Source organism: Mustela nivalis (assembly GCF_964662115.1).
Source record: "Mustela nivalis genome assembly, chromosome: 13".
NCBI classification, from domain to species: Eukaryota; Metazoa; Chordata; class Mammalia; order Carnivora; family Mustelidae; genus Mustela; species Mustela nivalis.
Window position 1 is genome coordinate 86,845,173 of NC_139032.1, and position 20,588 is coordinate 86,865,760.

The following is a 20,588-nucleotide window of genomic DNA, read 5'->3' on the forward strand; positions in this document are numbered from 1 at the left end:
TGTTGGCAGGTGTATAGTTTCTTGGATAAGATGTCTTTCTACAATGAACTTTATAAGCACAAGCCCCATGATGTGATCTCCCACGAAGATGGAACTCTCTGGCGGAGGCAAACGTCCAAACTCCTTTATCCTCTTGGTAAGATGGAGAGACCTTGGTTCAGTAGCTCTTTTCCTTGGCCTCTCTTGAGGCTTCGTCTTTGCTGCTTCAACTTTTTCATGCAAGCTGCCTTTAAAGCAGTTCTTCTCTCACTATGCTTGTTGATAACTGAGTGCATTTATCCCTTTTTTACGTCATTGGATTGTTTTATTTCAAAAATAATGCATGTTCGTTGTAATGAGAGACACGGCACCAGTCTATACCTCACTGAGTTTGCCTCTTGGGACTTAGCTGTTGGGTAGTAGGTGCTGAGAGTTGGTGTGTCCTTTTACATACTGTGTATGCTCTTCTAGACTCATTCTGCAAGCTGCTTTCCTTATATACAGATCTGACCCATTCTTTTTAGTAACTACAGAATTATTCTGGATATTCCAGAGTCTTGTATCTTTTTCATTCTAAAGGACATGTAGGCCATGTCAGGTTTCTGCCACTACACACAGTGCTGCCTTGGGTACGTGTCCCTCACACACTGGTGCCTTTATTTTTAGTACATAGCGTCCCCACAGTGGGGTTGTTGGGTAAAAGGGCGTATTTAAAAACAATTTTAAATTGTTTTTAAACTGGTCCATCAGTGTTAGCTACTAGCAAGAGAGTGTGTACATCTCTGTGTGACTAAATACTGGTGTCTGGTGTAGGAGGCACTTTTTCCTATCGTATCCCCAGATATTAGACTCATTTCCTTTCCTCTCTCCCACAGGGGGCCAGACCAACCTTCGCATACCTCAGGGCACCGTGGGCCAAGTAGTGCTGGACGACAGGGCTTACCTGGTACGCTGGGAGTACTCCTACAGCAGCTGGACCCTCTTCACGTGCGAGATCGAAATGCTGCTGCACGTCGTTTCCACTGCAGGTCAGGTCCGCTGAGGGAGACAGGACTGTGGGGACGGAACATGGCTGTGCTTAGATTCGGAGGACAGAGACTCTCAAGATAAAATTGAAAACCATCCGGACTGGGATGAGTGTAGTGTTTTTCTGGGTCTCAGAGACTATTCCATGTTCTTGAAGGAATTGTTTGCTTTCTTTCCCCACAGATGTAATCCAGCACTGCCAGCGGGTCAGACCCATCATCGATCTGGTGCATAAGGTCATCAGCACGGATCTGTCCATAGCAGACTGTCTGTTGCCCATCACGTCCCGCATCTACATGCTGCTGCAGCGGTAAGCCTCTATCTGGTCGCACACCTGCTGGGTTAGCATCCATACTTGTTCCTCTGTGGGAAGCCCTGGTGTGATACTGTCCCCATCTGAGGGCCTTTCTGTGTTTCTGTCTTTGCTGAGAGGAGGGACTTGGGCAGAGAGAAATGGAAAATGTTTGTGGAGGAACAAGTTGTGTTATTCACTTTACCGAGTAGAGTACGCTGTTCTCCAGGCTAACGACAGTGATCTCCCCGCCAGTGGATGTCATTGCTTCTTGTGTCAATTGCTTGACTGTTTTGGCTGCCCGGAACCCAGCAAAGGTGAGAGATGCCAAGGCTTCCTAAGAGCCAAAAAAAGGGTGCACCTGGTGGCTACCTGAAGACACGTGGACATTGGGCTCTTCTTTTCCCTTGTCAGGTGTGGACTGATCTTCGTCACACAGGCTTTTTACCATTCGTGGCGCACCAGGTCTCCAGCATGAGTCAGATGATTAGGTGAGCCAGGTCTTCTTCATTGGGCAGCGTGTACTCCCTGGGAGCGCCATACACGTTTCAGGTCCAGGCTAGCTTCGTTCCTTTTCAAGAAACTTCGCTGGAAGTTTCTGGATATATTTCTCATCCAGTGGCAACCCCCCTAGGTGTGTGGGAGTTAACTCTCCCACCTGAAGAATCTGGAAGTGACTAGATCCGGAGACTTGGCTTCCCTTTCTTAGGCCGTAGTCACTCTGTACCTTTCCTTGTTTCGTGGCTGCTGGAGCTCACCTGCTGGGCAGTTATTAATACACAGGCTCCATTTTCCTATCTGAGCATTCTCTCCTTGCCTGCTCTTAACTTATAAGACAAAAGGATGTTTTTTGGATGTTTACTTGATTTCTTGAGGTTGTATATCACTAAAACACCTTCTTAATGTTCACTCTGGGTAGGAAGTAGCTGAGATTTGATGAATTCTTTTGCGGAGATTTCCTGTTGGAGGCCCAAGCCATCTATGTAATAACAAGAGTGCTCTGTGATTAGTTTCTGGAAACCCTGAGATTGCCCCACCCTGATTCCCCTGCCTCTGTTCTCTCTCAGTGCGGAGGGGATGAATGCCGGAGGGTATGGAAACCTCCTGATGAACAGCGAGCAGCCCCAGGGCGAGTACGCGGTCACAATTGCCTTTCTGCGCTTGATCACCACTCTTGTCAAGGTAAGAGTGAGTCAGTTGGAATCATCCGAGAAAGTCTCTCCTGCTGTGGTCCTCAGGTCTTCAGGCCCATCAGTTGTCCTGAAGTTACGGCATTAACAGTTTCTATGTATTGACTCTGTACCCATTCTGTGATGGGCACTTTTCCTGAGTTAATTTATGTAATGTAACCCTCGGAGGCAGGTGATATGATGGGGTGACTGTCAAGCTGTTTTCACTGGAGCCCGGGGTGGTACGTACGTTTTCTGTCACGACTCCGTATACACGTACGCGTGTGTGGACCCCCGAGGCAGAGGGTCACAATTCAGCACTACTCTGACGATGCAAAAGGCATTTGGATATTTTCTCATAAGCTGGTTCCGCAATCCATTAATGGATCCCAGCTCAGTTTAAAAAATAGATGTTGCAGTCTGATGGAATTAGGTTTACATTTCAGGTTGACTTTTTGCCTGCTCCATCAGCCTCGGGCGGGTAAAGAACTTTTTACAACCTCTGTGAAATAGGAGTCGTTGAACGGTCTCTACTCCACAGAGTTGTGGAGAGGGCCGCATGTGAGAAGCACTCAGCCTACTTCCTGCCTGTGAGGGTCAGTGAACAGGTGCTTACAAAGGTAGAAATAGCCCTTTGTAGAGATAGGGATGAAGATCTGTTTATGCAGAAGTGAAGAATCCCCATTTACAGGTGAGGAAGCTGTTGTTACCGAGTAACATTGGACAAAGAACTGTGAGTAGTAGAGCTCCTTTCTGGTATTCTAGGGGCAAAGGATGTGGCTGGCATCGTGACCATGAAACCGGCATTCCTTGTCCCTGACGGTCCCATGTCCTTCATGTTTATGGTACCTCTCCCCTACACCAATTTAACCTTCCTCCATCCCCTTCACATAGCTGCCTTTTGGGACATGGTGACATCGTTTTGTTAGTCTTTTTCTCTGTGTCAGAGAAACCCACAGCTTGGACCCTGTTGAATACTAATGTTTGCCAGGGTTTGCCAAGATTTCTTGTGGACCTGTGGGTTTCGAATTCAATTTCTGATAGCTAAAACCCTTCCTTAAATAGCAGAAGTCCTCACAGTATGGTTTCTTGTAGGGGCAGCTGGGCAGTACCCAGAGCCAAGGGCTGGTGCCCTGCGTCATGTTTGTGCTGAAGGAGATGCTTCCCGGCTATCACAAGTGGCGGTACAACTCCCATGGTGTGAGAGAACAGATCGGTAAGGAAGGCGGTGTGTCCAGGGAAGACCAAGCAACTCCAGGCTCCCTGGAGATCTTGTCTTCCCCTTTCTCGGGGTGCGGGTCAGCACAGAATGCCACAGCATTCCTGTGTCTTTTCTGGAGTCTAGGTTGCCTAATCCTGGAGCTGATTCATGCGATCCTGAACTTGTGCCATGAGGCCGACTTACATGGCAGGTATAAGGGGGAGGTGACTGCTTGAGCTGGCTGTGCCCAGATGCCACCACTCCTCATGGGAAGACAGGGCCTTCTGTGCGGAGCCCCCTTGTTCTTCCAGAGAACTCCCCTTGCTTGAGCCCAGAGCTCAGTACTCTTGAGGTTCTGATTTGCTTTCCACTGGAGGGCATCCTTTCTACCTGTGAGTCGAGAAGAGAAGTGAAGGGGAAACGAGCTTGTCCCCAGTGAGACTGCGCACGTGGGCATGCACACACACACACACACAAATTGTTTTTTATGATCCTTACAAAAGTAACACGTGTTCATTGTGAAGTAGAAAGTGCCCTTCCTGAACCTACCTCTGGGAGATTACTACGAAGTTAGTATGTTTTCTGCTACGTGATTTCCTCTGCTTATACTGACTGCTCTGGAATTTCATTTCCATGCCACTTCATACAGACCTGTCTCGTTTGAGTGGCTCCGTGCAGTCTCTTCTGTGGATTAATAATTACTCATTTCAGTAAATCTGTCCATTAATTGATAAGACAGTAAGATAGCTTTGCAGGGTAGTTTCTAAGATCAAATCTTTTTTTTTTTTTTTTAGGACTTTTATTCAAGAGAGAGAAGCACTCATGTTCGTGTACAAGTTGGGGGGTGGTGAGGGCAGAGGAATAGGGAAAAGCAGACTCCCCACTGAGCAGGGAGCCCTACATGGAGCTCGATTCCAGGAGCCTGAGATTATGACCCGAGCTGAAGGCAAACTTTTTTTTTTTTTTAAGATTTTATTTATTTATTTGACAGACAGAGATCACAATTGGCAGAGAGGCAGGCAGAGAGAGAGGAGGAAGCAGGGTCCCCGCTGAGCAGAGAGCCCGATGCAGGGCTTGATCCCAGGATCCTGGGATCACGACCTGAGCCTAAGGCAGAGGCTTTAACCCACTGAGCCACCCAGGCGGCCCTAAGAGCAAGTCTGTTTAAGCAGAGTGATCAGAGTGTGTTCATCTGGCAGAGAGCTGCTTTGTATTACTGATGTCCCCTTGGTTCGGTTTGGAGAGTGCTCTTCCCTTCCAGTCATAAACTTGGTGGCTCCCTGGTAACTTGGAACGTGTCTGTCTTGCAGTCACAGCCCCAGCCTGCAGTCTCTCTGCATTTGCAGCCTGGCCTACACTGAAGCTGGGCAGACGGTCATCAATATCATGGGCGTCGGGGTGGACACCATCGACATGGTGATGGCTGCTCAGCCCCGCAGGTAGGGCTCCCAGCCCCCTTCCCCGTTTGTCTTTACTGAGCCTGCGTGTTCTAAGAATTCCAGTGTAAGCTAATGTGTGGTAGCTTTTTAAGACAGTCTTGTTTCCCCTAGGACGTAGACTTTATGTACCCTGGTGGCTGCTGTGTAGACTGGCACACAGCGAAGGGAGCTGATTGCTCCTCCTCGCTCCTAGCTTGGACTGGGGCCTCTAACAGAAGCTGTTGACCTCTGGGATTATTGTTGGAATTTAATTCATGAGAGCACATATGTTGTGAATGAAGTCATGTTGTCTGAATCAACTTTGGTTTCCATTTGGCACCCTAGCGATGGGGCAGAGGGCCAGGGGCAGGGCCAGCTGCTGATCAAGACAGTGAAACTGGCATTCTCCGTCACCAACAATGTTATTCGGCTGAAACCGCCTTCTAATGTGGTGTCCCCCCTGGAGCAGGCTCTCACACAGCATGGTATGTATCGCTCTTTGACCAGCAGGGCTTCTGCCCACAAGGGCATACTTCAGGCTGTGTTGTTGGAGACCAGCAGTATTTTCTCACTAACTCCTGGAGAGAATTTGGGAATGATCACCAGCTCCCATCATGGACTTAGAAACAAGAGGGTGGGAACGTCCTTTGCTTCTGCCTCCTGTTGATGACAGAATAATAGTTAAGGACCCGTGTTCACAGTCAGGCCGCCTGACTTCAGATTTTGGCTCTAATCAGCCGTGTTACCTTGGCTTATTATTAAGCAGCTCTGCCTCAGCTTTCTCGTCAATAAAATTAGGATAATAGTAGTGCCTACTTTATAAGATTATAGTGGAGGTAAGATTGCTCCTTGTCAGTCATGGAGAGAGGTTGGTCGTACCTGGTAAATATTGACAGTTTGACTCTTTGGCCTTACACTATTCATTTAATCCCTCTGGGACTGTGTTTCCTCATTTTTAAGTAGGTGGTTAGGTACTGTCTAAGATGTATTCTACTTGTATCATTTTGGGATTTGGTAATATGTGCATTTCAGTGTAGTTTTTCAGTGTGATATATTTTTCTAACCTGGTAAGAGACTACCTGTTTTTTTTTCAAAATGTCTCTCTTTCTGTTCTTAATGAATTGGATTGGGGTGTTTACCTCCAAATCTTGGGTATGCCCTTGGCTACTAAAAAAAAAGAACGGATGGTCCCCTGGATTTTCTCTGGCCTTCCCAGGACTTGAGGCCAGTAACCTCCCTTGTGTGTGAGCCTTTGTGACCAACAGCCTCTCTTAGGGGCTTGACTCGGCACACTTGCTGTCTAACCTATTTCCTGTGCTGCTTCAGGTGCCCATGGGAACAACCTCATTGCTGTTCTTGCCAAGTACATCTACCACAAACACGATCCTGCTTTACCACGTCTGGCCATCCAGCTGCTGAAACGTCTGGCCACAGTAGGTTCCCACTCAATCAGCTAAAGCCCCAGAAAGCTCACTTGGTGTTTGAGACGGCTCCTGCCTTCTTTCAAGGGAAACACCTAACTTGGACTTTTCTGACTTTGAAAGATTTTGTTTATCTATTTGAGACAGTGAGGTCACCCACGTGTGCATGAGCTGGGGGTGGGGAACCTGATGTGCAGAGGGAGAGGGAAAATTTCAAAGACTCCATGCCCAGCATGGAGCCCGATGAGAGGCTCGATCCCATGCCCCTGAGATCATGACCTGAGCCGAAATCAAGAGCTGGGCACTCAACTGACTGAGCCACCCAGGCGCCCCAAGACTTCTCTGACTTTTAAAGTGACGCGTCATACACACAGCACACATATTGTGTTGCCATACACACCACACGTAAATGTTGTTTTATGATGGTATTTTTTTCCTGATTACAAAAGACAGACTTATTTTAAAATAATGAAACCTTAACCTATAAACGTGACATAGAAAATTAAGGTGCACTTGATCCCTTTGTTCCACGAATCCCTAGGAGCAGATTGGTATTCATTGGTCTGATTTCTTTTTTTCCCTTAAGAGAGGAGAGAGAGGGGGGCGCCTGGGTGGCTCGGTGGGTTGGGCCGCTGCCTTCGGCTCGGGTCATGATCTCAGGGTCCTCGGACTGAGTCCCGCATCGGGCTCTCTGCTCAGCGGGGAGTCTGCTTCCCTTCCTCTCTTTCTGCCTGCCTCTCTGCCTACTTGTGATCTCTCTCTGTCGAATAAATAAATAAAATCTTTAAAAAAAAAGAGAGAGAGGGAGAAGAGGCAGAGAGAGAATCTTAAGCAGGTTTCATGCCCAAGTGGGGACCCCAATGCGGGGTTCAGTCTCATAACCCTGACCTGAGCCGAAACCAAGAGTCAAGTTGCTCAACGGACTGAGCCACCCTGGCACAGTTCTTTTTATCTGTGTTTAAAGGACGTTTGGTGTGTTCTTTTATTCTTTACAAAAGTAGAAGGGCCCCATTCATGCTGTTGTATGCCTAGCTTTCTTCACGGAACACCAGATCTTGCAGTCTTTCCGTGTGGGCACATTTAGGCTGCTTCATTGTCTCTGATGCTTGCGTGGCGTGCCCCAGCATGGATGCACCCTAACTGATTGGGGCTATTTTTTTGTCTTTCACTATTACAGGCAGTGCTGCAGGACTTTTATCCCTAGAGTTCCATTAACTTCTGTTTTCAGTTCCTTAAAATTAGGTATTAGTGAACATTTTAACTTTTTTAGGTATTTCTGAATTATCCTCCAAAAAGGATGGTAACAGTTTATGCCTTTTTTTTTTTTTTTTTTTTTTTTTTTAAACCTTATCTCCACACCCATCATGGGGCTTGAACCCACCGCACCAAGATCAGGAGTCTCACACTCTACCTGCTGAGCCAGCCTGGTGCTCCAACAGTTTGTACTAATGCTAAGTCCTGTATCCCTGCCACAATGGCCCCATGAGTTTTTTCAATCTTTGCTAATTGAATAGGCAAATTGGTAACATCTCATTTTTATACCTTGCATATTTTTAACCATGAGAGAGGTCATGCATATTTTTATGTTGATTACTTTTTCTTCCATGAATTGGTGGGCCTTTTTTTTTTTTAAGATTTTTTTTTTTTTTTTTAATTTATTTGCCAGAGAGAGAGAGCGCATGCGCGCGAGCACAGGCAGGCAGAGTGGTAGCAGAGGCAGAGGGAGAAGCAGGCTCCCCGCCGAGCAAGGAACCTGATGTGGGACTCGATCCCAGGACGCTGGGATCATGACCCGAGCCAAAGGCAGCCGCTTAACCAACTGAGCCACCCAGGCGTCCCAATTGGTGGGCCTTTTGTACTGTAGTTTGACGCAACGTCCCTTCTAACCTAGAGCTATACATCTGGGTGTTTCCCTTTCCACACATTTTCTACAAGTTCTCCAGTACGTTTTGCAGGAGCCCGTGGAGGTTTTTCTGAATGTAGAGCCCTACGTTTGTGTGTTTGGTGTCCGCCAGGTGGCCCCGATGTCCGTATACGCCTGCCTGGGCAACGATGCAGCTGCCATTCGAGATGCCTTCCTGACCCGGCTGCAGAGCAAGATTGAGGACATGCGCATCAAAGTCATGATTCTGGAGTTCCTCACGGTTGCGGTAGAGACTCAGCCAGGCCTCATTGAACTATTTCTGAACCTGGAGGTGAAGGATGGCAGTGACGGCTCCAAGGTGAGCCGGGTGCCTGGGAGGAAGCTGGGGGAGGGGGTGGGTGCGCTGCTGGGTGGCGGCTGAGGGGCTGAACTGTGGCTTGGCCCTCTTGCAGGAATTCAGCCTTGGCACGTGGAGCTGCCTCCACGCGGTGCTGGATCTGATTGATTCCCAGCAGCAGGACCGCTACTGGTGTCCGCCCCTACTGCATCGGGCAGCCATTGCCTTCCTGCACGCCCTGTGGCAGGACCGGCGGGACAGTGCCATGCTGGTCCTCAGAACCAAGTGAGTCTGACTCTGGGGGGGATTGCCTTCCAAGGCTTATGTCTGCAAAATGGGAATAACAGTGGTTTATACTTTTGAGGTTTGTTGTGACAGCTCACTTGGCAGACGCATAGTCTGTGCTCAGAGCCTGGTTTGGTGTGCGGGAGCCTGACTCGGCGCCGTTCTCTGCTGTTGCCGCTGCCAGCAGGTGTCCTGTTCACCCGAAGGCAGAGATGGGGTTGTCTTAGGGCACCTTCCTTTTCCTGCCTTGTATGTTCTTCCCTTTTGCTAACCCCGTCACAATCCCTTGTTCTTGGTACCAGTAGCTGCAGATGAGAGTGGCTTCCTTGGGCCCTTGAACTGAATGAAACCCCTGTTCTCCAGGACCCTATTTGCAGAAAGGGAAGGGACGTTCAGAAGGCTGACCGCAGGAGTCCCATGTCCTTATTCCCTCCCCACTCTTTGTGGGACTGAGGAAAATGTATGGTGGCACAAATCACGAGAGTTTTTATTTACTTTTATGTATGTATTTATTTATTTGAAAGGTTTTATTTATTTATTTCATAGAGAGAGAGACAGCAAGAGAGGGAACACAAGCAGGGGAGTGGGAGAGGGAGAAGCAGGCTTCCCGCTGAGCAGGAAGCCTGATGCGGGGCTCGATCCCAGGACGCTTGGATCATGACCTGAGCTGAAGGCAGATGCTTAATGACTGAGCCACCCAGTGCCCCATGAGAATTTTTATTGGTCAACTCTAGAATATGCATACAATTGTGTTTTTATTTTATTTTTTTATTTTTTTAAGATTGTATTTATTTATTTGACAGAGAGAAATTACAAGTACACTGAGAGGCAGGCAGAGAGAGAGAGAAGGAAGCAGGCTCCCTGCCGAGCAGAGAGCCCGATGCGGGACTCAATCCCAGGACCCTGAGATCATGACCTGAGCCGAAGGCAGTGGCTTAACCCACTGAGCCACCCAGGCGCCCCACAATTGTGTTTTTAACAGGAAAACATAATTTTTATCTTTGGAACCTGTTTCATTTATGTAGGAGCAGCTGACCCATGAAACACATGTTAGGACTGAGACGGGTACAGGGTACAGGATGGACAAGGAACCAGCTGGGGCGGGGGACAGAACTTCAGGAAGGCTTGCGTCAGAGAAAGTAAGATTTCCAAATGTGTTTTCTTTTCAGACCCAAGTTTTGGGAGAATTTAACCAGTCCGCTGTTTGGAACGCTTTCTCCTCCCTCAGAAACCTCTGAGGTAAGCCAGGGTGAAGGGTGGGACAGGGTGGAGAGTCCGCGGGAGGGCAGGCTGGGCGGCGAGACCGCGGGCTAGGAAACGATACATCCCCTCAGTAAGCAACGGGAGTGTTGTCTTCACTGGAGGCTTCTTTCTCAGAGACGTGCTTGCTTCCTCTCCCTTTGCCATCTGCTGGGAAGGAACGTGGCATGCCCGGCCCTGCGGTGATGGCTCCGTCCGTGGTCTTCTCCACTTGCTTGGAGACCCTGCAGACCTGCCATCGTGGGTGCCGTTCATATCTGATAGAGATTGGGCTTCCTTGTTTCCCAAGTGTCAGGTCCCTGTTCTGTTCCATTGAAGGGGACACCAGGGCAGAGGTTCTCCTCATGATTGGTGTCTAATCTGGTCTTCACTCCACAGCCCAGTGTCCTGGAAACCTGTGCCCTCATCATGAAGATAATTTGCCTGGAGATATACTATGTAGTTAAGTGAGTCCTTTCCCCTTTCAAGATTTTAATTTAAGGTTTGGGTGAGGGGTTGCGCAGTGGCCTGCCAAGGGGGCATGGCTTTTTGAGCCAAGGCAGAGGAGAGAGCTGGTTTGGAGCCATTGGTGGAGGGCCGCTGAGTTGTGTCCCTGGCCAGTCTATTGATGGCATTTATGATTGTCAGAGAGAGTTATTGTGAAGCAAACTCCATGTGCCTGGGATTTTATGGAGGAGGAATCCTGGAAAAGGCCTCAACCTAACCCATTATGTTGAGCACGAAGTAGGAGCCCCACACAGTGGAGGTGACCGGAGCCGTCTGCCTTTAAGCCCAAGTGAGGTTGCTTTCTCTGCCTCGACAAGGGTCTGTGCCCGTCACATTTCCGTCCGCTTTCAACGCCTAACTGTAGGCTTTGTTTTTTCTTGACACCTAGGGGCTCATTAGATCAGTCATTAAAAGATACGCTTAAGAAATTTTCCAGCGAGAAGCGCTTTGCCTACTGGTCGGGATACGTCAAGTCACTAGCGGCTCACACAGCTGACACGGAGGGCAGCGGCTGCACCTCCCTGGTGGAGTATCAGATGCTGGTCTCCGCCTGGAGAATGCTGCTCATCATTGCCACCAGCCACGTAAGAGCCTCTCGGAGTGGTTTTCGCCTGGGTATCCTAGCAACCGTGTGCCAGGATGCCTGACAGAGACAGCCCCCGGGGATGGAGGATGAACCAGGGATCTTCCCTGAGAGCTGAAACCTAACAGTTGTGGGCCCGCAGACCGGGCCTTCTGTGGGCTCTTCAGGGTGTTGGAGACAACTAGGGACCTGGAAGAGAAAGAGAAGTGTTTTAAAATCTCTTGCAACACTCATAAAAGCCTCCGGGAGCTGCCATTGAGGCCCTGGATGGGTCTCAGGGGCTCCCTTCCTGCATCTGCTTCTCCTGCACGTGTCGCGTCACCTGTTCGGGTGTGTGCCCTGAGCTGGGTAAATATTCGTGGACTGGTCAGCAGGCAGCTGGGACAGCTGCCGCAGCACCCTCTCTAGGGAGCAGTTTGTTTTCATTGCTTCTAGAAACTGCATTTCTTGGTCTCAGAAAAAGAACAGAGACATTGTCTATGTTCTATGTCTGAGAGTTGGTTTTTAGAGAGAGAGAGCTAGCTTTTGAGAAGAGTCTGTGTTTTTTCTTTGTGCGCGCGCACGCGCGCGCGCGTGTATGTGGTTTCACCTGGTCGTGTTGTGCAGTGGGGACTTAGTGTTGAACTGTTCTTCTCTGGGGAATCCAGATAGATATCTTGACTTCATGAATAATTTGGGCTTGATGCATGTCCCTTGTTCCAAGCATACTCTTAACCATACATCTTCCCTGAGTGACTTGTTCCCTGTGCCAGACTGCCCATGACCTGGGGACATTGCTGTGTCACTGTGGTTGCAGCCCCAGAGATTGCAGACACAGCAGAGGGCAAGGTGGTCTTTGGGGAATGCTCGAGTCCCACGTGGGGAGCCTGTATGTCACCTGCCTTAAGGCCCTAGCTGGACAGCAGCTCTTTTTTTTTTTTTTTTTTAATTGAAGCGTAAGTGACAAATAATATTCTGTTAGGTTCAAGCGGACATCAGAATGATTCAGTATTTTTATACACCATGAAAGGATTCCCACAATAAGTCCAGTGATCATCATTACCACCAGAAGTTGTGACAGTTTTCTTACCTGTGTTCCCAGGCAGGACAGGATAGGCAACAGGTCCTGAACTGTAGCTCCAAAAATCCTCCCACCCTCTTTCTTCTTAGGAGAACAGTCTGATTGAGTCTGGGATATGGACCATCCCCTTACTCATTTAACAGATATAAATGGAATGGTCACCATGTGTCAGGCATCCGGGGATACAGCAGTGAAGAAGGCAGATAAGGTTTTTGATCTAGGGGAGAGTGGCCCACGAGGGAGGCAAATTGTAAACTAATTCCCAAAGAAATCTGTGTTGAGGTTGTGACACGAAGAAGCAGATCATCAGGATGCTAGGGTTGTGAGCACTGGAGCAGGAAAGGAGCCGTGAGAGAGTCCCTCTCCAAGGAGGCCATGTCCAGTCCGAGGCCTGAATGTACAAAGGCGCTCTCCGGGCAGAGAGCACGTGGGGAGTAGTCGTCTCGGCAGATGGTACCACATGTGCAAGGGGCCTGAGCGGAAAAGAGCCTGGTGTGCTGTGTTCAAATGGCAGGAGGGGGTCAGGGGGGCTGAAAGGGGGCAAGCACAAGCGGCAGTGCTACCAGAATCCTCTGGACCAGATTCCCAGGGGCCTCTTGGCCTCTTGTATTTCCAGAGCACTGGGAAGGGAGCCTTTGAAGGGTCTGAGCAGAAGACATTGTCAGGAGGAGGAGGAGGCGAAGCTGACCCGGTTTTGACCACATCTCAGGGTTGACAGCAGGGAGACAATTAATTAGGAAGACTGTCACTTAACAGTGACTAATTGCCTGATGGAAGACCCTACGTTTCCTGGCTCCTAGAGTCTGGAATATTTTCCCCAGTGCCCTGTTTCTCCTGTTCCTTTGTAGGCGGAGGTCATGCACCTGACAGACTCGGCGGTACGCCGCCAGCTCTTTCTTGACGTGCTCGATGGGACCAAAGCCTTAGTAAGTGTGTCTGGGAGATTCCACATTTCTTCCAGGGAAAAGGTGTCAGCTTGCAGGAAGCCCAACTTCTGACGCATCTGCTGTCCGCCCCCTTTCCCCGCCCCCAGCTCCTGGTCCCGGCCTCCGTGAACTGCCTCCGCCTGGGCTCCATGCTGTGCACCCTGCTGCTCATCCTCCTCCGGCAGTGGAAGAGGTGAGCCCTGCCCGCTCCTCTCCACTGAGCCTTCACTTTCCCGAGGGGGAGAACATGGGTGTGGAACGGGCTCGCTTCCCATCACCGGGAATGGGACTGACCTAGCAAGCAGATGGGGGCAAGGCAGGGGGCCCGGTGTGCCTCCTGAGATGAAGCGGGGGCATTTTGTGGTCTCATGTGGGGTGTGTTGTCCTACCCTCTCCGCCCCTTACTGTTTCTAGAGAGTTAGGGTCTGTGGATGAAATCCTTGGGCCCTTGACGGAGATTCTAGAAGGAGTGCTACAGGCAGACCAACAGCTCATGGAGAAGACCAAGGCCAAGGTGTTCTCCGCGTTCATCACAGTGTTGCAGATGAAGGAGATGAGAGGTGAGGGGCAGCGGAGTGGGGACAGCGGGCTTCCCACCCCACTGGCAGCTGGCCTGGTGGGGCTTCGTCCGGTTTTGAGCCAGACGTTTCTGCTGTGTGGTTTGAGCTGACAGTCTTAGAACACATGTCAAGAAAATTTTGGGGGGGATCCCTGGGTGGCTCAGTCAGTTAAGTGTTTGCCTTTCGCTCGAGTTATGCTCCTGGGGTCCTGGAATCGAGTCCTGCATCAGGCTCCCTGCTCAGCGGGGAGTCTGCTTCTCCTCTCCCTCTGCTGCTCCCCCTGCTTGTGCACTCTCTCTCTCGAAATAAACGAAATCTATAGAAAAAAAAATTCTTGGGGTGTCTGGGTGGCCCAGTGGGTTAGGCCTCTGCCTTCAGCTCGGTTCATGATCTTGGGGTCCTGAGATCGAGCCCTGCGTCAGGCACTCTGCTCGGCGGGGAGCCTGCTTGTCTTTAAAAAATAAAAAAATTCTTCCTCTCCCTTCTTATCCCCCCAGCCCTGGCAGATTCCCTCCTCTCAGCACTGTACCTTCTCTCTGCCCATCTGGGGAGGGAACGTTTGGTGTTCCCTGAGAGTTGACGTGAGCATGACCGTGTCCCTCCCTGCCTGTGCTCTGCAGTGAGTGACGTCCCCCAGTACTCCCAGCTGGTGCTAAACGTCTGTGAGACCCTCCAAGAAGAGGTGATTGCGCTCTTTGACCAGACCCGCCATAGTCTGGCATCAGGCGGTGCCACAGAGGACAAGGACAGCATGGAGACTGATGACTGCTCGCGGCCGCGGCACAAGGACCAGCGTGACGGGGTGAGGGAGCGCCCTGGGGAGTAGTGTGTCCTGCCCTCGCACATCCAGCAAACTGCCTGCTTGGTGCCAGGCCCTGGGGCGGTTAGTGAACGAGACATGTAGTCACTGCCCTTGGAGTTTGCAGCCTGGTGGAGGACATTGACAAAGCAGATCCGACTTGGAGACATGGGGATTCAATCGTGGCAAATCCGCACGGAAGAAATGCCAGGAGAACCCACACCTTGGGGTTCTCACCTAACCTAGGGACTCAGCAAGAAACCACCCTTTCAGCCATGACTTAAAGCGTTGGTAGAGCCAGGCAGGCACGGGAGCAGGGAGGATTTGGGAGCGAGAACAGGGCTGGTGAGCCATGGTCTGAGTCTCCTGGTGCCCGGAGGAGAGGCTGGGGTGAAGCTGGAGTGTGGGGGGCGGGATGGTCAGCGGCTTTAGCAGCATCTTTAATCTGGATTCCAAGTGAATGAGGAAAGGACTTGAGTTAAGCGAGGAAGAGCTGGGCTTTGGGAGGGTCACGCTGGATGCGCTATTGAACATTTTCTAAACCGCGTCCTGATTCACTGTAGTGGGTCTCAAACTGAGCTCATTTGGTTACAATTAGTATTTTTTTAATGAAGTAGGATAACGCGTAAAGAAAGTTCAGTGTGCTTTGCAGGTTGGAAGGGAAGGAAAATACACCAGCATGTGTATACAGGGAGAGGTGTAGAAAGTATTTATTACTGGGTCGTTATGGTGAAAAATAAGCTTAAAGACCCACTCGTGTGAAAACTCCACTTGGGAGGGCCTGGGAGGGTGGAGGAAGACCACCTGGGCGGTGGGTGCAGTAGTGTGGCGAGAGGGGCAGAGGTGGGTGTAGCGAGCAGGTGAGAATCAGCAAGTTTGGTAATTGGACAGAAGAGTCAAGAACTGTCGCTGGCAGGTGGCTTATTAGCAAGGATGGAGTCATTGTGCCCTGAGAGGGTCAGGAGAGACCTTGGGTCGTTCGAGTCGGGCTCACTTGGAGTCGTGTGTGAGGGCCGCCTGTCCTCCTCCTCCCCCTGCGCTGCGTTTTTCACTCTTGCCCATCTCTGCCCCTGGGCGCTGGCAGGTGTGTGTCCTGGGCCTGCACCTGGCCAAGGAGCTGTGTGAGGTGGACGAGGATGGTGACTCGTGGCTCCAGGTGACCCGCAGGCTCCCCATCCTGCCCACCCTCTTGACCACTCTGGAGGTGAGCCTGCGCATGAAGCAGAACCTGCATTTCACCGAGGCCTCGCTGCACCTGCTCCTCACGCTGGCTCGCACTCAGCAGGTAGGACGCAAGCCCGCGGGCAGAGGGGAGCCTCTCGCTTGTGCTGCGCGGCTTCCAACCCTGCTTGTGATGGTCCCAGAAGCTCTGGTCTGCCCGAGAGTGCCAGCTGCCGCTGGGCAGGGTGGCTGCAGGGGACAGGTCCCAGGAGTGATGGGGCTGGGGAAGTCCCAGCTCATTCCTATCCTTTCCCTCTCAGGGAGCCACAGCAGTGGCTGGAGCTGGCATCACCCAGAGCATTTGTCTGCCCTTACTGAGCGTGTACCAACTTAGCTCAAATGGGACGGTGCAGGTGAGTGCCGGGACCCGCCGGGGGCCAGGGCTGCCGCCGGACTGTGGCTGCAGCGGAAAAGCCTCCCTGTCTTTGATCTCCTACTCACCCAGGAAACCGCTCTTCAGAGGCTCATGTGATACCCAATGGTGTGGCCTCCTCCCCGTCCCCGCCCCATTTCCTAGCATGAGAAGCTCACATAGGTAGTTAGTGGCTGACCTGAGTCTAGAACCCAGGATTTTTAAATCTCCGCCGAGTGCTCTGGCCATGTAACAATGGGCCTGGGACCCCTCAGGCCCTGCTGGCCACCAGGCCGTGGCCGTGGCCGTTCCGGATTTTTTTCCTCCAAGCAGCCTGGCTGCCTTCACTGCTGTGTTGTGAGGAGGCCATGCTGCGCTCCTCAGCTGGATACATCGGTGTGTGTCCTGGTCTTGTCTGCTCTTTGTGTCTTAGACCCCGAGCACCTCTCGGAAGTCCGTGGATGCCCCCTCTTGGCCGGGGGTCTACCGCCTCTCCATGTCTTTGATGGAGCGGCTTCTCAAAACTCTGCGCTACAACTTCCTGACCGAGGCCCTGGACTTCGTGGGGGTTCACCAGGAGCGGACCTTACAGGTGAGGGGCTGCCGACGTCATACGGGTGGGGGCTGAGGGTAATGGGGGGTCTGGGCCATTCTGGACCATCCAGAAACTTCTAAGCCAAGGTACCCATTGTGCCATCGCCTCTGCGTTTGTGGGCTCAGGAGCGGTCCTGAAGGGAAGAGCAGGTGGGTCAGGTCCCTGATTGAGCCCGTCCTCCGGTCTTCCCTCCCAGTGCCTCAGCGCAGTGAGGACCGTGCAGAGTCTGGCCTGCTTGGAGGAGGCCGACCACACAGTGGGCTTCATTCTGCAGCTCTCCAACTTCATGAAGGAATGGCACTTCCACCTGCCTCAGCTGCTGCGGGATGTCCAGGTGGGGCCCTGGACAGGGTTCCTCGGGTCGGAGTCTGGGGACGTGTTTGTGTGTGGTTGGGGTGGGCCCTTCTGGCGCCCTTCTGGTGAACTGCAGGCCTGTTCCTGGAACGTGGGCCTTTTGCCCAGCGAATACAGGCTTTGCTTTCCTTATGTAGCTTTCTCTGAGGTGGACGCTTTCTGTCCGTAGTAAAGGACAGCCTTGTAGCTTAAGAACTTGGGCTCAGCTGGAGATGTTGGTTCATATCCCTTAGGGATGGGCCAGCAGGGTCGGAGGTAAGGGAGGTAGGGAAAGAATGGGTCCCAGAGTCAGATAGAGATAGGTGTCTCATTTTTCTGACCTTGGTTAGGTCACTTCAGGGTCTCTGAGCCATTTTCGTCTGTAAAATGGGAAAATGATCCCTATCGTCTTTCTTTTTTAAAAAGAGTTTAAGCAATATCCATACCCAACGTGGGGCTCGAGCTTACAACCCCAAGGTCAAGAGCCACGTGTCCTACGGACAGGCACCCGGGAGCCCCTCCCCATCTCCCTTCTTTACTTAGGACCCGTCGTATGTGCTAGGCCTTGAGCTAGGTCCCAGGGAAACCTCCCCGGCCCCTCTTGCCCTAGTTCGTAGGCAGGCGTCCTTAGCGGCGCTAACATCTGCAGCCCGAGAACATGGGAGGTGAGCCCCGTGGGAGCTCAGGGATGGAGGACTCGGGGCTTGGGGGGAGCTCTGGGGGTCCCGCTCGGTTGGGCTGCTGCTGAGCGCCCCCCAAGCCCCGCCTTGGCCCTGCATCCCCTGCAGGTGAGCCTGGGCTACCTGTGCCAGGCCTGCACGTCCCTCCTGCACAGCCGCAAGATGCTGCAGCACTGCTTACAGGTGAGCAGGGTAACCTGGCTGCCTGCGGGGCCGCGGCCCGGTGTCTCGGGACTCCACCTCCATTTCTTGTCTCCCTCAGAACAAAAATGGGGATGGCATTCCCTCGGCTGTTGCCCCCCGAGTTCAGCGACTGCCTGCTGCTGCTCCCACGCCCCCCTCCTGCTCCTCCTCCAAGCAGCCTGCGGCGGACACAGAGGCATCGGAGCAGCGAGCCTTACACACAGTCCAGTACGGGCTCCTCAAGATCCTTAGCAGGACCCTGGCGGCCTTGCGCCACTTCACCCCAGATGTCTGCCAGATCCTGCTGGATCAGGTACTGGCCTGCCCAAGTGCCGGGCCGCCCCGAGTGCCCGCGGTGAGCTACTGAGGCTCCCCTATGCCCTGGGGCCCTCGCGGAGCTCCACATCACTCCTGTCTTGCTTTGCAGTCCCTGGACCTTGCTGAATACAACTTCCTCTTTGCCCTGAGCTTTACCACTCCCACCTTTGACTCTGAAGTGGCCCCCTCCTTCGGGACCCTTCTGGCTACGGTGAATGTGGCCCTCAACATGCTTGGAGAGGTAAGCTGGGGGCTGTCACACTCAGGCCCCTCAACATTCCCGTCTTCCTCCTGGTCTCCCGCCGCCTAACTGTGGCCTCGAGCACGTTCTCAGCCCTCCCGAGCCTGTTCCTCTTCCCGACTGAGTGTGCGAGAGCCTCCCCAGGAGGGCTATCGTGAGGCCCGAGTGAGGTAGCGGGCAGCTGCTCCGTGCACGGCCTCGGGTAGGAGGCTCACAGGGAGTCCCACCTGTTACTGTTACCTTCTTATTTTTTTACCCCATTTCTCTTCCTCCAGCTGGACAAGAAAAAGGAGCCCCTCACCCAGGCTGTGGGGCTCAGCACCCAGGCGGAAGGGACCAGGACGCTGAAGTAAGAAAAGCCCTCCTTCTAGAATTCGAGCTGGGGTCAGGGCCCCCGTGGGTCAGCCTTCCTGTTGGCTCGGTGCTGTGCCTCCTGCCGGCCAGCTTGGCTCCCCGCACCAGAGCCGCCCCGCCCTCTCCGCAGGTCCCTGCTGATGTTCACCATGGAGAACTGCTTCTACCTGCTCATCTCCCAGGCCGTGCGCTACCTTAGGGACCCAGCTGTGCATCCCCGGGACAAACAGCGGATGAAGCAGGAGCTCAGCTCGGAGTTGGTACGGACAGCGGGCTCGGACGAGCAGGGGGCGGCTGATGGGGACGAGCCTGTGGGGTCCCACCCGGCCCCCCACCTCCCAAGGCCGGCCAAGGGCCCAGGGCTCTGGGCCTCACCTAGTACCTTTCTCTCGTAGAGCACGCTGCTCTCCAGCCTCTCCCGCTACTTCCGCCGGGGGGCGCCCAGCTCCCCTGCTGCAGGCGTTCTCCCCTCACCTCAGGGCAAGTCCACCTCTCTCTCCAAGGCCAGCCCGGAGAGCCAGGAGCCTCTGATCCAGCTAGTGCAGGCCTTTGTGCGGCACGTGCAAAGATAGGGCAGCGGCCTGCCCCCCCCCCCCCGCCAGCCTGCGTGGCGCCCCGGGCAGCAGGGGTGCTGCCGGCCGGACCGACGGCCCGCGTGGGACTGAGAGCAGCACCTTTCTCCTGCCCGCAGCCCCGACTCCAGCCGCCCACCCACTGGCATTATTTTTATAATAGATCAAGAGGTCCACAGCCAGGTGGGAGCCACGAGTCGGCTGCACTTGCGCCCTCAAGTCCAAAATGTCGCAGGGGTATGCTCCTTCCCTCCGGCATTCCCACTGCACCGCGCCCCGCCCAGCGGAGGCCGGGAGCCGGCGTCCCGTGTGGCCGGGAGAGGCTGTGTGCCCGGGTCTGAAGATGTTTTCCATGCTCTGTTCTTGCAGTTTTTGGTAATACTGTGGTCTATTTATACAAATATTAAAAGACTTTATAGATAAATGGGTGGTGTCTTCAGGACCTGGGGGTGAGCATCAAGCTCTCGGCGCTAAGCACGTCCTTCTCGGCCAGGTGCCCAGGAGTGGAGCGGAGGTTTGGGGAAAGCAGAGTATTTGCTGCGCAGGTGGGCACGAGCTCTCCCCTCCCTGGCTCGCGCAGCTCTCGTCCCCTCGCCCCTACCACACTGCATTTGCCGGCCCAGCTGCTCATGGCTGTGGCCTCTCCTGAAGTCCCAGTCCTGTGTACAGCTCCGCGCCCGGGCCTCCCTCCCGCCCCTCCTTGGGAGCAGGACCTCCTCACCAGAGAGCAGGGCCTGGTGAGGGGCCTTCACCTGAAGTTTCTAGAACCAGACTGACCTGGGCTAGAGTCCCTGCGCGGCCACTTGCCCGTTATGGAAGCTCGAGGAGGTGACTCTGTTCTCTTCCCTCATCTGTGAGGACGGCCTGAGCACACGCAGACCGGCCACAGGTCGGCAGCTGAAACCCTCACGCACGGTACTGTCCGCTCCGCTCGGCCCGCATCTAGGCAAGTTTCTCTTAGGCACAAAAGGTTTCCGCAGCCTCATGTGCAGGAACAGGGCCGCCCCCCGAGCCACGCGCATCCTGCGGGAGGAAGGGCGGCCCGGGAAGGAGGGAGCAGGAAGCTGCCCTTC

At 52.9% G+C, this 20,588-nt stretch overlaps 1 protein-coding gene across 2 annotated transcripts in view; it reads left to right on the forward strand.

Moving 5' to 3' along the window:
• NUP188 (nucleoporin 188) overlaps positions 1-19,939 on the forward strand; it is a 49,584-nt gene extending 29,645 nt beyond the window's left edge. For both annotated transcript variants that reach the window (XM_082695870.1, XM_082695871.1), the window contains exons 15-44: positions 10-136; positions 855-1,007; positions 1,189-1,315; positions 1,527-1,614; positions 1,712-1,788; positions 2,365-2,479; positions 3,562-3,682; positions 3,812-3,878; positions 4,978-5,106; positions 5,431-5,570; positions 6,412-6,518; positions 8,522-8,728; positions 8,823-8,992; positions 10,162-10,231; positions 10,631-10,698; positions 11,127-11,322; positions 13,230-13,307; positions 13,415-13,500; positions 13,722-13,867; positions 14,488-14,669; positions 15,751-15,951; positions 16,148-16,240; positions 16,673-16,831; positions 17,031-17,168; positions 17,956-18,030; positions 18,110-18,343; positions 18,458-18,589; positions 18,865-18,938; positions 19,074-19,203; positions 19,339-19,939. In XM_082695870.1, the coding sequence (XP_082551996.1) occupies positions 10-136; positions 855-1,007; positions 1,189-1,315; positions 1,527-1,614; positions 1,712-1,788; positions 2,365-2,479; positions 3,562-3,682; positions 3,812-3,878; positions 4,978-5,106; positions 5,431-5,570; positions 6,412-6,518; positions 8,522-8,728; positions 8,823-8,992; positions 10,162-10,231; positions 10,631-10,698; positions 11,127-11,322; positions 13,230-13,307; positions 13,415-13,500; positions 13,722-13,867; positions 14,488-14,669; positions 15,751-15,951; positions 16,148-16,240; positions 16,673-16,831; positions 17,031-17,168; positions 17,956-18,030; positions 18,110-18,343; positions 18,458-18,589; positions 18,865-18,938; positions 19,074-19,203; positions 19,339-19,515 (3,867 nt within the window). In that variant the 3' untranslated portion in view covers positions 19,516-19,939. The remainder of the gene's footprint in view (positions 1-9; positions 137-854; positions 1,008-1,188; positions 1,316-1,526; positions 1,615-1,711; positions 1,789-2,364; positions 2,480-3,561; positions 3,683-3,811; positions 3,879-4,977; positions 5,107-5,430; positions 5,571-6,411; positions 6,519-8,521; positions 8,729-8,822; positions 8,993-10,161; positions 10,232-10,630; positions 10,699-11,126; positions 11,323-13,229; positions 13,308-13,414; positions 13,501-13,721; positions 13,868-14,487; positions 14,670-15,750; positions 15,952-16,147; positions 16,241-16,672; positions 16,832-17,030; positions 17,169-17,955; positions 18,031-18,109; positions 18,344-18,457; positions 18,590-18,864; positions 18,939-19,073; positions 19,204-19,338) is intronic.
• Positions 19,940-20,588: the final 649 nt, after the last annotated feature.